At 42.7% G+C, this 15,103-nt stretch overlaps 1 protein-coding gene across 8 annotated transcripts in view; it reads left to right on the top strand.

Annotated features, from left to right (window-relative positions):
* The first annotated feature begins 1,306 nt into the window (after positions 1–1,306).
* The window catches only part of RBM20 (RNA binding motif protein 20), a 145,042-nt gene continuing 131,245 nt past the window's right edge, over positions 1,307–15,103 (top strand). For 5 of the 8 annotated variants that reach the window (XM_090056868.1, XM_090056866.1, XM_090056870.1 and 2 more), the window contains exon 1: positions 1,670–1,809. Coding sequence is in view for 2 of the 8 variants with exons in the window: in XM_090056864.1 (XP_089912990.1) it covers positions 1,307–1,809 (503 nt within the window). In the remaining 6 variants the exon portion in view is untranslated. Of the gene's footprint in view, positions 1,810–15,103 lie in introns of all 8 variants that reach the window. The other 3 variants (XM_090056864.1, XM_090056863.1, XM_090056867.1) reach the window with 2 other exon arrangements.

The following is a 15,103-nucleotide window of genomic DNA, read 5'->3' as shown; positions in this document are numbered from 1 at the left end:
TGACGTGATGCCCCAATTTCTATTTTGTAATATTTATGTAAGACAAAGCATAGGCTGTTTTTCATTTTTGTAGTTCCTTTAGTGTGACGTTGTTTTTAAGGCCATTGCATAAACTGAAATACAGTGCGCTTACACCTACGGTGCGCTTGCTCTAGTTACATATGCTGCTGCAGGTGAATGCACCACAGGCGTAAAATGCAACCAAATCAATTTTTTCCAGCCACTCATGCTGCTGGGAGTGTTTTACAGGCACATTTCAGTCTTGCAGACATGCAAACAATTATACCAGGTGCAAGGCGGTGCAGAATATAAGAGACCCAATTCTTTTGCAGGAAAGAGGAGGAAACACTCAATGCCCATGTTTTGTACCAAATTTTTCAGATAATAAGTTTGGGCTGGATTAGACCCCCACCTTTCCTATTTCTTCATGACATGCTGTACATCAGAAACCACCCAGGGGTGTATTAACTAGTAATCGGGCGTTTTTGGGTGAATCTGATATCTTTTATTAGACCAGCTTAAATAGCTTGGAAACATTTTTTAGCATGGTTTCCGGTTCAGAGCAGCCATCGCTCGGTTGTTTTATCACTCCTCAGTAAACACGTCTGCCCCATCTTGAAGCAAATATAACGATACCTTGCCACATCTTCCTTTTTAGCTCTCTGAACTGAAACGCGGCATCATTGCAGTGGTGGGCAAAATTACCGCTACGCAGGCCACGATCTTGCTGACCTTTGGACATGCGTGTAAGTACCTGCAAGACTGGGGATGCTGTATTTTGTGTGACCGCTTAGTAAAAATAAGCCCTGAGGCCTAATAGGAGTGTGTTTTAGCGATGACTACATAACTCATGCGTGGCATTTGGGAAGCGATAAAACCACCAGCTCAGGCAGAGTCGTTCTCTCTTATCTGGTAATCACACGACATAACTGATGCATCCCAAAGAGTTACTAATAATTGTAGCCCGTGCAGGGGAGGGAATACTGCTGGAAATTAGTCACGTCCGCCCTTCCCCTTCGCTGTTGGGATAAGCGCCGGCGGGAAGTTTTCCATCGACTGACTCCTCAGTGAAATCGTACGAAACACGAACCTGCGTTTCGGCCCGGGACGGCTCATGCGATCTCTTCTCCGACGCCTGACCAAGGGCGCTGGTGCCTGAAAGCTTGCCCTTAAGGACAGGGTTTTTGGGCCAAAAAAAATCTTGTTGGTGTAATAAAAAGAGACTACGCATCCCCATGGCCTCCAGGCCGCTACAGCGGCACCCCGATGCGGGGCGTAACGCGTGTCGGACGACGCGGATGGGAAGATGTGGAGATGTGCTCCACAGCCATCGAGATGGACAGGCAGACGTCCTTGCCGCCGGGATACAATAGTAATAATCATGGTAATACGTGTTCATTGCCCTCAAAATAGTAATAATAATAACACGTGCTCGTTGCCCTCCTCTCCCCTTTTCGGCGACAGGTGGCACGGGGGGGTCTTTCGTTTTCCCCCTCAGGCCGGGGGCAACACAACACGGGCGTCCCGGGGGGGCCGCCCCCAGCGCTGGTCCCGGGCGGCCCTGAGGAGACGCGGGGGGGAGGGGTGGCCCCCGCCCCATTGGCTCCGCCGCGCCCGCCCGCGCCATAAATGCGGGTCCCCCGGCGCCCGCCGCCCCCTCAGCGCCGCCGCCGCCGCCCGGCCGGCTGGCATGGTCCCCGCCGCCGACATGGACCCCGGGCCCGGCCCGCGCCGCCCGGCCCCCGCCCACAACCCCGGCACAGGGATGCCGCCTCCGCCACCGACCAGCCTGCCCCAGCTCCTGCAGCAGTAAGAGCCGCCGGCCTGGCCTCCTGCCCCCTTCCCCTCACCGCCTTGTTTCCCTCCCTCCTGTCCCCTTCCCCCTCACCGCCTTGCTTCCCTCCCTCCTGTCCCCCTGCCCCTTCCCTCCCTTACTTTCGCTCTCCTCTTTTCTTTCTTTCTGCCCTTCCGTGCCCAGAGGCCGTTTCGGGACACCCGAGAGCGAGAACCCCCCATTCCCCGGCGGGGTTGGGCTGTCCGCAGCGGGCGGGCGGGGTGGGTGCAGGTTTTGGGCGGGGGGTGAGGGGACAGAGTTGCAAACCTCTTTCCACCAAACCCTCCTCGGAAACTTTCCGGGTGGGCTCAGCCGCTTCTTCCTAAGGATGGTTCCCGGCAGCGTCCAGGGGTCTTTTTGCTGTTGTTCCACCCAAAAACGGAGGAAGACAAAAAAGGCTTATCCTGAGAAAACGCCTCATTAGGCAGGTGGTGTTTTGTCCAGGGCTAGTTGAGGGCATTGGGATTGGGGAGCGAAACAGGGATACACGTAAGAGCTGAGACGGTTGTGATGTGATTTAACTGCGCCTACTGGGGGTTTTGTTCATTTCGCTAAGGGTGATGTTCAAAGAAAGAGCAGCTCGTTTTTAGGAGGAAATATCCTGAAGGGGATCCAGTTCGGGAGCCATCGGAACAACACACCACTGTTTGCTTTGCCGACTGGAAAAGGCACGAGTGCCCGCGTGTGTCAAATGGGAGCATTAACCTATGTTGAAAAACACATCTTGACATGGTGACCCAGGTCACTGTTTGTGTGCGTGTGTTCAGACGTCAACTAAATATTACGCGATAAAACATCGTAAGCTAGTGCTGGCTCCTAGTTCAACGTAGCATTTCCTTGCAGCGTCTCGCAAAATGAACTTATTAACTTTCTTTAGAGATCACTACGTCGCCAAGAAAGACGCCTGCCGATGGCGAGTAGCAGAGGAAGCGTTTTCAGTGCCTCTCCCCAGTGTTTTCAGCAGAGCAAAGTTTGTTTTCAAACGTGACAGGAAATTTTGAATCGAGCGTCTTGTTATTTGAGTCGGAAAGTGTGTGCGTTTGTTTTTACAGAGCTGGGTGAATGAAAGCAGACTCTCAAAGACCCCCTCGTCTTTTTATTTTAGGACTTGACAGGGCTTGTACTGTTTTTATCTGTGAAAAACATTACCATCATCTGTATTCAGGCCAGTTATTCCCAATAGAAAAACCAGAATTCATGCTGAGATATTGGTGCATGTTGCATGTGTCAATTGGGTAACTCAAGAGCTACACGTGAATTGTAATCCTGCTCGAAGGTCGTGCGACATAGTCATAAATTGTCATGAAATCTTTCTGAACTTTTAAATTACAGCCACTGAAAATGGCCTTGGTGCATCCTATTTGTTAGCAAGCCTTTATATGGACGCACAGGAAAAATTAGCTAGGTGAAGCTTTCAAGGTGGTTTCTTGACTGTACTTGCACATATTAAGCAAAACCAGAAGGATGCAAATATGTGATGCTGCAAAGCTCTAATGCATTTTGGAAATGGCTTCTGTGGCAAGCTGTGGGTAGGAAAACTAGGAAATGAGTCTGCCTTCAGTTCTGTCTTGTAGGATGATTTAACAATTGTGGTGTGCTCCAGCCATTCTCTGTCATGGCAGCATGGCATAAAATGGCAAACGTCGAACATCTCCATCTACGGTACTGCAACTTGATCGCGCTATTTTGTAACTGTGCTGCATAATTTAATCTGGGCCTTCAGGTTTCCATTATAATTAGCACACTTCCACACTGCCTTAGCTAAGAAACAATGGCAAGTTGTGCTTTGCTGCATGGATCATTATGATTTTTAAAATTAATTTTACAACCCCAAGATGATGGAAAATATACTGAAGTTTTTTAATTTGCATGGAGATTATTAGAGAGAATCATCCGTTATGGCCTATCTTAAAATGATGTATCCAATTAGCTTTTTAAATTAAATTAAACATACAGATACTGAGATTTGCAGAGTAACGTGTTTTAAGAAATCAGTGAAAGCAGTAGATTTTATATGGCTTCTTTCCATGAATAGCTTATTCATAACTAGCACAGGAATTTCTCGTCCATAGATCCGTGGAAAACAAGGATTTCTGTTTCTGCTTCGTTGCCTTTGGGGGAAAAAAAGGCCTCAACTTTTTATTTTTGATTTGCAAAGTTCAATAAACATATTAACAACTAATCTAGAACGTTGTGGCATACTGTAGAAATTAATTTGATTGGATTTTTCCTGGTGGTTACTTTTGCTTATAGTGTCATTAGTGAATATTTTATCCTATAAAAGTGTTAAAACGGGTTCCCGACTCCAGTTAGCGGACTGTTACAGGATCATTAAAGACATTTCAAAATAAGCCTATACAGCAACAACTTGATGAGCAGCACTTACAACAGCCTGTCGGTTCAATTTTCTTCAAAATTTACTAAACTGGAAGTTTGAGTTGAAGTTTGATAGGAGGTAACTTTTCCAAATTCTTAAGATGTAACTATAGTAAATGCACTGTAATTTTTTTTTAGGATTTTAAGACTTGTTTGTCACCTTTAAATGCATAATATTGTCCTAATATGTGAACTACTTTATTTTACTTTTTTTTCTGACTGCTTCAATGCACAAAAATATATCCTAGATATTCCACTTGAATATGCTGTCTACACGGTGATGCATCGTTCCCTGAACTGACATCATCATTGGTCTTGATCAATGAAGATCTATAAACAGGATTTACAGGAAATTTAAAATTCCAGACTTAAGCCTGTATAGTTAAGCTTAACTGAAAGAAGATTTCTCATTCTGTAAAAGTAAACTACCACTCTGAGATCAAAGTTATCAGACTAGTTGGGGGGGAGCAACCCGAACCAGCACCATTTTGAAAATTAACATACATTTATCCACAAAATAAAGCTGTTGATTAAGTAAAGAGAAATAGGAAAATCAGACATTAGTAGCTGTTATAAATTTCCTATTTGTATTGTGATAGTGCTTGGGGACCGTAGTGGGAGATTAGGGTCTGGTAGTACCAGGGATTATAAAAACGTATTAATATTAGATGCCTCTAAGATTCCTAAAATAGTTAACTCTGTACATAATAATATTAGTTAATTGTTTGTGTGACCAATTTTTAGATGATGATTCAGTGTCACGTTTGACCAACTATCGCCTGTTCTTAGGATGATGTTTACGCATCTTGAAAGAGCCAAGATCTTACTTTACTAAACTTTGATTTCCAAGATGCATGATTTGCTGTGGTCTAAGCAACAAACAATTTGGAGAAAAGATTCACAAGCAAGGTGTTCTTGCTTTAAGTACCAAAAGGCTGCATGAAATGGCAGTTTGAGTATGTGTTCTCTGTGCAAAATCAGTGTTGAAAGTGCTGCAAGTAAACACCACAATTTAGGACAGTCGTTGCAACTTAACACATTGCAAATTTTAAATGATGAGTTGCACGCTTTGAGTTTCAATAACTGTCATGAAAAAAGGAGGAATTTCTTATCTCGTGTACATACAATTGTTATGTGTTTATACATCTGTTCCACAAATTGAGGGAGACTTTTGCAATAAGGAGACAAAGCACAGTAAACATTTTCTCCTGCTGGGGGAAGGTTACCACACTATGAGGTTTTGAACTTTTTTGGAAGGAAAATGGAATTTCCAACATCTGTGCCTAAGTTGTCATTAGTTTTAGGGAAGACAAGGATACACATGTTAGTGTTGAATATTTTTGACATGTCTTGCTTTTACGCTCTACATCTTAAACTAGAAACTAGCTGGGAGAAAAACAAGCACATAGCGGAAAAATATACTGTCAAGCAACTTTGCATGCTCAGCAATTGGAAGATTTGAGAGGTGTTTCTTTACCTATTATATCCTAAAATAGCTCTTGTTCTCCAGCAGCGAAAAGGGAAAAAAATCTTTTTGCTGTTGTGCTTAAAAATTAAATGTACCATAGTGTTTTCCTTTTGCTTATTTTGTTTTCCTGAGAAACTTACAGGTACTGTTCTGTAAGGTGCCTAGGGCCAAGCTGGAGAGAGAAAATATGAAGTGTACTCCATTATAGCCATTCAACATGGCAAATAGCTTTTTACATATGGCACATGGAAAGCTGATATTTCACAAGAGCACTTCAGGAAAAATACTGTTTTTATTGACAATATTCTTACTGGATCTAGACTTTCTATATTTATATCTAGTTTAGTCAAGAGTTTAAAAAATGAAATGATTTTGATTCTTTACTTTTTTTCCCTTCCCTTTCCCAACAAAGGCCTCACAGTGCGATCACTCCAGATCAGAACAACTTTGACTTGCTTGCTTTTTCGTTCAGTGCCAAATGGAAGTAAATCACCATAGCCTTCTCTATGGAGAAATACTAACAGCAGTGGAAAAGGAATAAAAACCAAATCAAGCAAAACTGATGTTCTGGAACAAGCCAGAGCTTTGTTAAACTACATTGGTCAATCTAGTAAACTTCCCACTTTTCTCCCATCCATTGTCCAACTGTTGTCTACTTACGTTAGAAATTCCGGGGTTACAAATTTGTCTTCCACTGTGAAGTGCTAAAACATCACTGAACTATGCAAACAATCATGCCCTTCCCAGACTGTGCCTAGTAATCAATTCAGGACTCAAAATGTGGGTATCAAATAAAGTGCAAAATAAAAACTTTAAAAAAAGTTAAAAGTAATGTCAGGCACAACACTCACCATTGAGTCTTCTTCCTAATGCTTGTGATTTTATAATGTCCTATTTTAAATATTGTTCTCTTGTGTGATTTTTGGAAACTGTCAAACGGATTATATGCAAGATGCTGTCAAATACTTGGCATTAACACACTAAGAGATTTTTTTTCGCTAGTCTTTTTTTCTTTGGTCTGTTTAAGTGTTACCAGCGTAACAGCAACAGGTAAAATATTTTCAGGCATAAATATGATACTTTAAGTTTGACACGGTTGTTTGGCTAAATCTGGTATCTTTTAGTAGAGCAACTCAACTGGAAAAAATCTTAGCAAGCTTTCGGGCACAAACACCCTTGGTCAGGCTGATTTAAGTTGATTTTATATTGTTAATCTGTCTGAAACAAAGACTGCATATTTTTTGTTCTGAGCCTTGCATTTTCCTGTGGTTACACATGTTCAACTGCTGATTTTCAAACTTAAGGGTGCACTTGAGATGGAGGTTTTAGCAAAACAGAAAAGAGAAGTAGGCTTCCTTCAAAGCTTGAAAGATCTTGTGCACAAACATCTCATCTAATCTATCTTTTATTCCTAGTTATAATGATCAGCAACTTTGGATGATGCCACAGATGTGGAAGACATTTTGTAGCTCTTAATGGGGGAAACGCTGCTGAGTTGCAGCTGGCACAGATAGCTGTACTAGTCATGGTTGCAGTGCTTTAAACTTCAGTGGAAAGTGGAAGGATACATATTTCAGACCAAGGATAAGAAGTAAGCAATGTAATTAGTGGCTTAGAGAACACAACACATGGTTGTGGATTCTTCTTTACTGGAACTAAGTTGACTGGATCTAATTCTTTTTTATTGGATATTCAATACTATTGTTCCCATCAGTGAGGAGACTGGAAAACGTTTGCTTTGGTTATGCAGTCAGCTTTTGGTATAGCAGGCATTGTGCATTCAAATCTGAAGGCACCTAGAAATTTAATGCAGCTGTCTATAATCTGTATATCTAACACTGCCATATTAAAATTTTCTTTCTGGTCCTTTATAAAGGAAAGAACAATGTGCACAGATAAAAGCCTTGATTAAGTGTTCGCTGTTTTTTTTTTTTTTCATTCCTTGGACAGAAAAAACAACTGCAACAGAAGCAGGACCTTTAAAGAAGTAACTGCTACTGTTGTGTTTAGAAAGGAGTACTTGCTTGTGTTTAGGAGAATGAACAGAGGCATTATTTGAAAGGATCACATTGGTAGGTACTTTCACTGTTGATGGAAACCTCTTACTTTCTTTGCAAGCATTAGGATACCTTGACTTCTTTCTAAAAATATTTGCGCAGCTAGATATTTTGTCATGGTGTCTTCCCTTTGCTTTCTTCCCTCTTCATCCTTTGAGGTATTTTGTGAATGATTTAAGGATGTAATTAGTCTGTTAGCCTCTGCCCCCTGATACCCAGCTGCTTTCTCTATATCACACTAATGACCCGTCACTGGGAAGCTGTCAGTTTGCAGCCTGGGTAAAAATCAGCAAACGTGCCTTCTTGCATCGTGGTAACTGTTAATACCTCTCCTGTTTTGGCGACTCCAGCACCATTCGTTTCATGAATGCCTCTTGCCTGTGAGATATGAGCTTTCTGCGTGTTGCAGGAAAGAGGTAAATCCTTTTGCAACGAATCCTTTGGGGTGTGGATAAATGCTTTAGTTGTAAATGCACAGAGATTATAATTTAATTACAGAGTTCTTGCATAAAGTTATTAGACCTCTTCTTATGTTGACCGTTAGATCAAAAATGATTTTATCTCCAAGAAATATTTATTAATTGGGCCACAGACAGTTAAGGCATTATAGAATGGCCAACTTTGTCATTAGTTTCCCAGTGCAAACAGTTAAGTAGATTAATAAAGCTGCCAGTTAGTAGTGCTGTCTACATGATGATATTTTATGGCCATTTGCATTTCAGTATAAATGGGCTTCTGAATTTTCCAGTAAATGATATTACAAACTCTAAAGTGTTAGTGAAACAAAAAAGCAAACAAAAAACTTTCACCTTTGTGGTCACAAGGAAGGGTAGCTGGTAAAAGGTAAAATATGCATGTCGGAATCAGCAGACAGCTTGAATCTGCACGTCTGATACGTGTAAACTCTTGCGTCTGTCTGGTGGTGACTCTGAAGCCTGTTAATAGTATAGGAAATATTACGAATGGTAACTATTTAACTACTGGTTATTTTAGCAGACATGCCAAAATAATGTCTTTTTTTGGTTGTGAGAGCATGTACTGGGAGTGTGCAAATAGGGTGGGAATTTAATACCCTTTCCTCAGATTTAAAGTAATTTCTTCCCCTGACCAAGTAGGAAGTGAGCACCAAAAACCACAACGTAGTTCCATTCCTTCCCAGCTGCTTTGAGTTTTGGATGCCAAAAGCCCCACTGAGAACTCCTGCCTTTCCCCAACAAATCTATCTTGTAGTTTTATGTTTTCAAAACAAAAATCTGCTTCATGTTGAAACTGGCAGCAAAATAAAATACATTGAATTTAGTGTGACAAACTTCTATTACTGTGATAACACAAAGCAAGGAAGATGTGTACCTTGGGAAATGGTCTTCAGGGATAGATTTCATAGACATTAGGGCTGGAAGGGACCTTGTAAGATTGAGTCCAGCCCCCTGCCCGAGGGGCGGGAATTCAGCTGGGGTCATAGGAGCTCAGCAAGATAAGCATCCAGATTTCTCTTGAAGGTGTTCAATGTAGGTGTTTGAACCACCTCCGATGGCAGGCTATTCCAGACCTTGGGGGCTTGGACTGTAAAGAAATTCTTCCTTATGTTCAGCCTGAAACGGTCTTAAGGGAGTTTATAACCATTTGACCGTGTCATCCCTTGGGGTGCTCTGGTGAACAATTGTTCCCCGAGATCCTGGTGGTCACCCTTGATAAACTCATAGGCGGCCATCAGATCACCCCTGAGCCTGCGCTTTTCCAGGCTAAAGAGTCCCATAGCTCTCAGCCTGGTGTCGTAAGGTCTGTTTTCCTGACCGCTGATCATGTGCGTGGCTCTTCTCAGGACTCTCTCAAGCTTCTCCACATCCTTTTTGAATTGTGGAGCCCAAAACTGGACGTGGTACTCCAGCTGCGGCCTCACCAAGGCCAAGTACAGAGGGAGAATGATGTCTCTGGATTTGCTTGAGATGCATCTATGGATGCAAGCCAGCGTTTTGCTCACTTTACTAGCCGCAGCATCACACTGAAGGCTTATATTCATCTTATGGTCAATGATGACCACCAAGTCCCTTTCATCCGTAGTGTTAGCCAGTGTAGCACTGCCGAGCCTATAAGAATGCTGCAGGTTTTTCCTCCCAGGGTGGAGAACCTTGCATTTTTCAGTGTTAAACACCATCAGGTTCTTGTTCATCCATTCCCTGAGCCTGTCCAGGTCAGCCTGGGTTGCCCTCTTGTCCTCAGGTGTAGACACTTTACCCCAGAGTTTGGTGTCATTGGCAAACTTGGCCAGTCTGCTTCTGACTACAATGTTCACATCATTAATAAAGGTTTTGAACAATATAGGTCCGAGGACAGAGCCTTGGGGGACCCCACTGGTCACAGGGCACCATGATGATTGACTTTCATCAACCACCACCCTCTGGGTCCAACCACAGAGCCAATTCCTGAGCCAGTGGATCGTGGTGGACCCGAGGCCGCAGTTAGCCAGTTTCGCCAAGAGGTGATCATGGGGTACTAGATTGAAGGCTTTTTTGAAGTCAAGATATGTGACATCAATCTCCTCTCCCTTGTCCAGGTGATAGTCACCTAGTCATAAAAGGAAATAAGATTGGTCAAGCAAGACCTACCCACAACAAACCTGTGTTGGCTATCCCTCAGGATGTTGGCGTCAGCCATTCCGTTAAGAATGGCTTCTTTAATTATCTTTTCTAAGACCTTCCCTGGGATAGAGGTCAAGCCGATGGGGCTGTATTTTGCCAGATCCACTTTCCTCCCTTTCTTGAAGAGGAGGAAAGGCACCGCATTGGCCTTCTTCCAATCTTCGGGCACTTCACTGGAGCACCAAGAGTTCTTGAAGATCCATGCCAGGGGCTGGGCTATGATGCTCATCAGCTCCTTGAGTACCCTGGGGTGCAGATTGTCAGGGCCAGCTGACTTGAAGGTGTCCAGCCTCTCAAGGTGTTTTTTCACAAGGTTAGCATTAAGGGAGGGTGGGGAATCTTCCTCACCTGGGCTGCCCTGTCCTGTAATGGGCAGGGGCATCTGTGGGACTGATGAAAGACTGACGCGAAGTACCCATTTAATACATTGGCTTTTTCCTGGGCGTTGGTTGTCAGTTGTCCCATCTGGTTTAGCAGGGGTCCAGTGTTGCCCTTGCTTTTCCTCTGGCTCCCCACATATCTGAAAAAGGACTTTTTATTATCCTTGATACTTGTAGCCAGTTGGAGTTTGGTTGCAGCCTTGGCTTTCCTGGTTCACTCCCTGCAGGTCCGGACCAGTGTGGAATATTCCTTCTTGGAGGTGGATCTCATCCTCCATCCTTTGTAGGCCTTTCTTTTTAGCTGCAGGAGGTCCGCTAGTTCCCTGGAGAGCCAAGGGGGCTGCTGTGCCCTTTTGATGCCTTTCCTCCAAGATAGAATAGCATTAGCTTGTGCATTGAAGATTGCTTCCTTGAGAAGCAACTACTCTTCCTGAACTCCCCTCCCCTTGGGGTCGTGGTCCCTTAGGGCCTCACCAACAAGCCTCCTGAGCTTGTCAAAGTCAGCTTTCCTGAATAGTAAATAGTAAATGTAAAAATACCAGTAATACAGAATACAGCATACTCTGTGTTCCATAGTAAAAGGCATTCTTTATAGGTAACTGTTTCTGCTGAAAGGAAATGTTCTTAATTTAGTGCATTAAAGTAATTTTCTAAATCAGTGACAGATGTATAATTCATTAGATCAACCATTCCCAAATAGGCTGTTCTTTGTTGTGCTTGGAAACCAATTGAATTGGGGGGGGGAACAAAGTATTTTGTTTTTAAATCACTGAAGTATTCATATAGAAATAAACGTAGTGCATTTCTTAGCCAAGTCACGCAAAATATTACACACGCTTTTGTCCCACTTACCCTGTAAATAAGATGTGCTGACAAGTTGTGGTGTAGAAAAATTATCTGAGAAGTTCTTCCTGGGTGCATTTACCTGAGACTCTTACTGCTCGGTAGCCAAATAATACTGCACAGTAGTGTGTCACAGCACCGATAGTGCTAGTACTCTACTGCGCAGTAGTATTGGACTACTGCAGGGTAGTCCACAATAACTTCGGTTAACACACATTTATTTAGTACTCGATTATACAAGTACTAAATAAATGCACAGTAACCACTGCACAGTAGCATCTTGTGTAGACACCCCCCGACCTCTAGAGATTAAAAAGTTTATTCTCACAACTCTGAACTAAGCTTACATTGATCATAGATGCCCATTCAGAAACATTTTCTAAAAACAACTTTCACAACCTAAAATAATTCCTTGATGTTAAAGATTATGCACATCTCAGCTTGAGGATGGAGTCTTAGGAGCGGGTTTCTTTTGCCTTGTAAAACAGAAGAGAAAAGTATTAGCAAATGAGGTAGTGTATGTTTCAGCTCTTGTCTCCTTTTACTTTCAAAACTCTTCCATTAACACATCTCAGCATTCACACCCTAACTTTCCATGTTCTTTAAGCCATCCATTTGTGCTCCACTCTTTCGCCACCCGGCACTTGGCACATTCTTTCAAGGTCACCTACCACTTTCCATCCTCCAGTCAACCAGCAAACCAACATTATGTTCTTTCTTCTACGTGCAACTTTATTCAAGGTCATTAGTTTTCACTGGAGTAATACTCTCTCATCCTCTTTTGGAAGGGCTCACCGGCTGTTCCAGAAATGGATCATGAGGTTGAGCTTTCTAGAAACCATATAGTCAGCCTGTTCTATTGGCCTCTCTGAATCTGCCTATGTTGTTGTTAATAATTAATGTCTTGTGCACTTAGAAAAATCCTTGCCCAGTATTTAGTTGATTGGTAAAGAATGGCTCCCCCTTGGTTACCTTTGTCTGTTTTATGTTGGTGAAGGAGATCTTGGTGTGTGTCTAGGAGGGAACAAATTTGTAAATAGCACGGTAGAATGCTGGCCTACTGTGATAGCTATTAGTTGCCTAATTGGAGAACCAAATGGGTAGCTAGAACAATATTTTTAAGATTTGCTTTTTCCCTTGGTTCAAAGTCAGTTATCATAAAAAATACTTTTACATCTATAGTTGAATCATGGGGCTGCTGAAACAATTTGACCACATTAGTGTATTTTACCATCTCTTCTTATGTAAAATGTGCCAAACAACTACTTCATTTTTATATTCATAGAAATAAAAATAAAGAGGCAAACTAGTGTGAACTAAATACTAGTGTACCTTTACGACTTTAATCATTATTGTTGTCCATTTGAATTTGTATTTAGAATAAAATAAACAAAACTTCTTTGAAACAAGGAGTTTGGCTATAACATTGGATCACATAGGGTAGTTGATAATTGGGGAAGGGAAGGACCTGGGAATGCTGGTTCATTGTAGGATGACCATGGGGCTCCAGTGTGTTGTATTTATGAAAAAGGTTATTGTAGCGTATCTTAGGTGAGGTATATTCAGTAGAGACAAGGCATACAGTATAAGACTAGTAGTATTGTATGAAGCAATGATAAGACTCCATTTAGAATACTGTGGTGCTGATCACTGCAATAACTTGCAACACGTAAAAAGAAGGGAACTCATGTTTAAGAGAATGATGACCTTATTGTATAAAAAGAAGATTAAAGGAACATAGAGGGCATTTGATCATTTTTTACAAATATATCCATAGAGTAAATATTACGGAGAGAATATAATTTCTTAGTCTGAAAAACATGGGCACATGCTCAAAAAGCTACACATGAGCTATTAACAAGTTTAGATGGGATATCAGAAGAACATTTGGATAGAAAGATTTAGAAGATTTATGTTGGAAGTCAGAAAATTAGGAGATGTGAAGTTTTGAGGTGGCCTCTGAGCTGAGTAGTAGGAGAAAGGAGCCTGAATTGTTTTAAGACTGAGCTTAAATTTATGAAAGGGATGGTATGACAGGATAGGATATTACCAGGTCAGCAGTTTGAGTGAGTGAGTGTGATGAATCTGCAATCCCTGTGTTGCGGGGTAGAGAGAACTGTCTTGTAGTGTGGTCGGTGTTGCACAATACCGCGGGGTAATCCCATGCTTCGGGGCTTTTGTTGCTCACCTGTAGGGACCAAGGAGGATTTTTCCCCCTGCCATCATGAACGCTACTGGCTTCTGAACACGGATTTTCATTCCCCTAAAGCACTGGGATGTTGACTACAGCTAAGGGTTTTTGGCTGGCGTGTGTTGCTGCTTTTGCTAGAATGTAGAAAATTCAGGGGGTCCTGCTAAAGGGTGGTTTGGGTTTTTTTCCCTTTCTCTCTTATTTGGAGCATACATACTTTTCTTCCTGGGATTCTCAGCTTCTCTTAACCAATTACTTCCCTGTCATTGCAAATGCAGGGTTTTGGCAGTGCCCATCTCTCTCCCATTTCTACTAATGGCAACTTGGTGACTTGGATTTTGTGACCTGTAGTGTGTGAAGGTTGGAAGTGGAAGTTTTGGGGATTCTTTGGGTAAATGCTGAAGGCTCAGGAGGCCCCTTCCAGCCTTGGATACCTGGATACCTATGAAATAATGTGTATGAGATAGAGAAAAATTAACAATTTATTTGTTCATTTTACAGTTATCTTTAGATAACCAATGGAGGAGTTTCAGTACAGTAAAACAAAACCTGTCGTGTATGTACAGAAACATACTAACTGTATCAACTAACTCCACAAGGTGTCATGAATATTACTAAGCTTCTTCTGCTAAAGCACTTGGGCTACTGCACAGAAACAAGATGACAATACAAATTTATAACCAGGGATCCTGGTTTTCTCTGATTTAAAAAACCCTGCAAATCCTCTGACTAAAATCCCCCAAATCATCCATTAAAATGAAACACCACTATGTACATAGGTATTAGTTGGACACGATGTTTTATTGATATATTTACAATTTTAAAGCAATTTTGGAGCCTACCAGTGCCTCAATCACTGTAAAGAAATTCTAAATACCTATACATTTTGACATTTGATTTCTAGGTTTTTTTATCATGGAAAATCCGTGCTCCCCCTACCCTCTTTCCTCACCAGGACACAAGTCCAGACCCCTCACTCCCAAGCTGTAGCCCCCTAGCCCTGCTGATGCCCCTTGCTCCCCCACCCTACCACTGCCCCTCACTCCCTATCCCCAGGCCCCAGCCCTGCTGGTGTCCATCCTTTTCTACCCACAGCCTCCTGGCCCTGGTGGTGCTCCCCACCCACAGCCTCCTGATCCCTGCCAGAGGCTATGAGGCTAAGGACCCAGGTCCACAGCCCCCTGCCCTCCTGCAGCAGCGCTCAAGCCCTGACTGCTGCATGTGGGAGGTGGTGGCAGCTGAGGCCCGAGAGGGGAGTGAAGCATGGAGCCTGGCTCCCCCTCCCCTGCGGTGGTATTGCTGGAGTGGAGGCTTG

This window comes from Crocodylus siamensis, chromosome 7 (genome assembly GCF_052110815.1).
Source record: "Crocodylus siamensis isolate JL-2025a chromosome 7, ASM5211081v1, whole genome shotgun sequence".
Taxonomy (NCBI): Eukaryota; Metazoa; Chordata; order Crocodylia; family Crocodylidae; genus Crocodylus; species Crocodylus siamensis.
The sequence above is the reverse complement of the archived record's forward strand: the minus strand, read 5'-3'. Positions and strand labels throughout refer to the sequence as shown.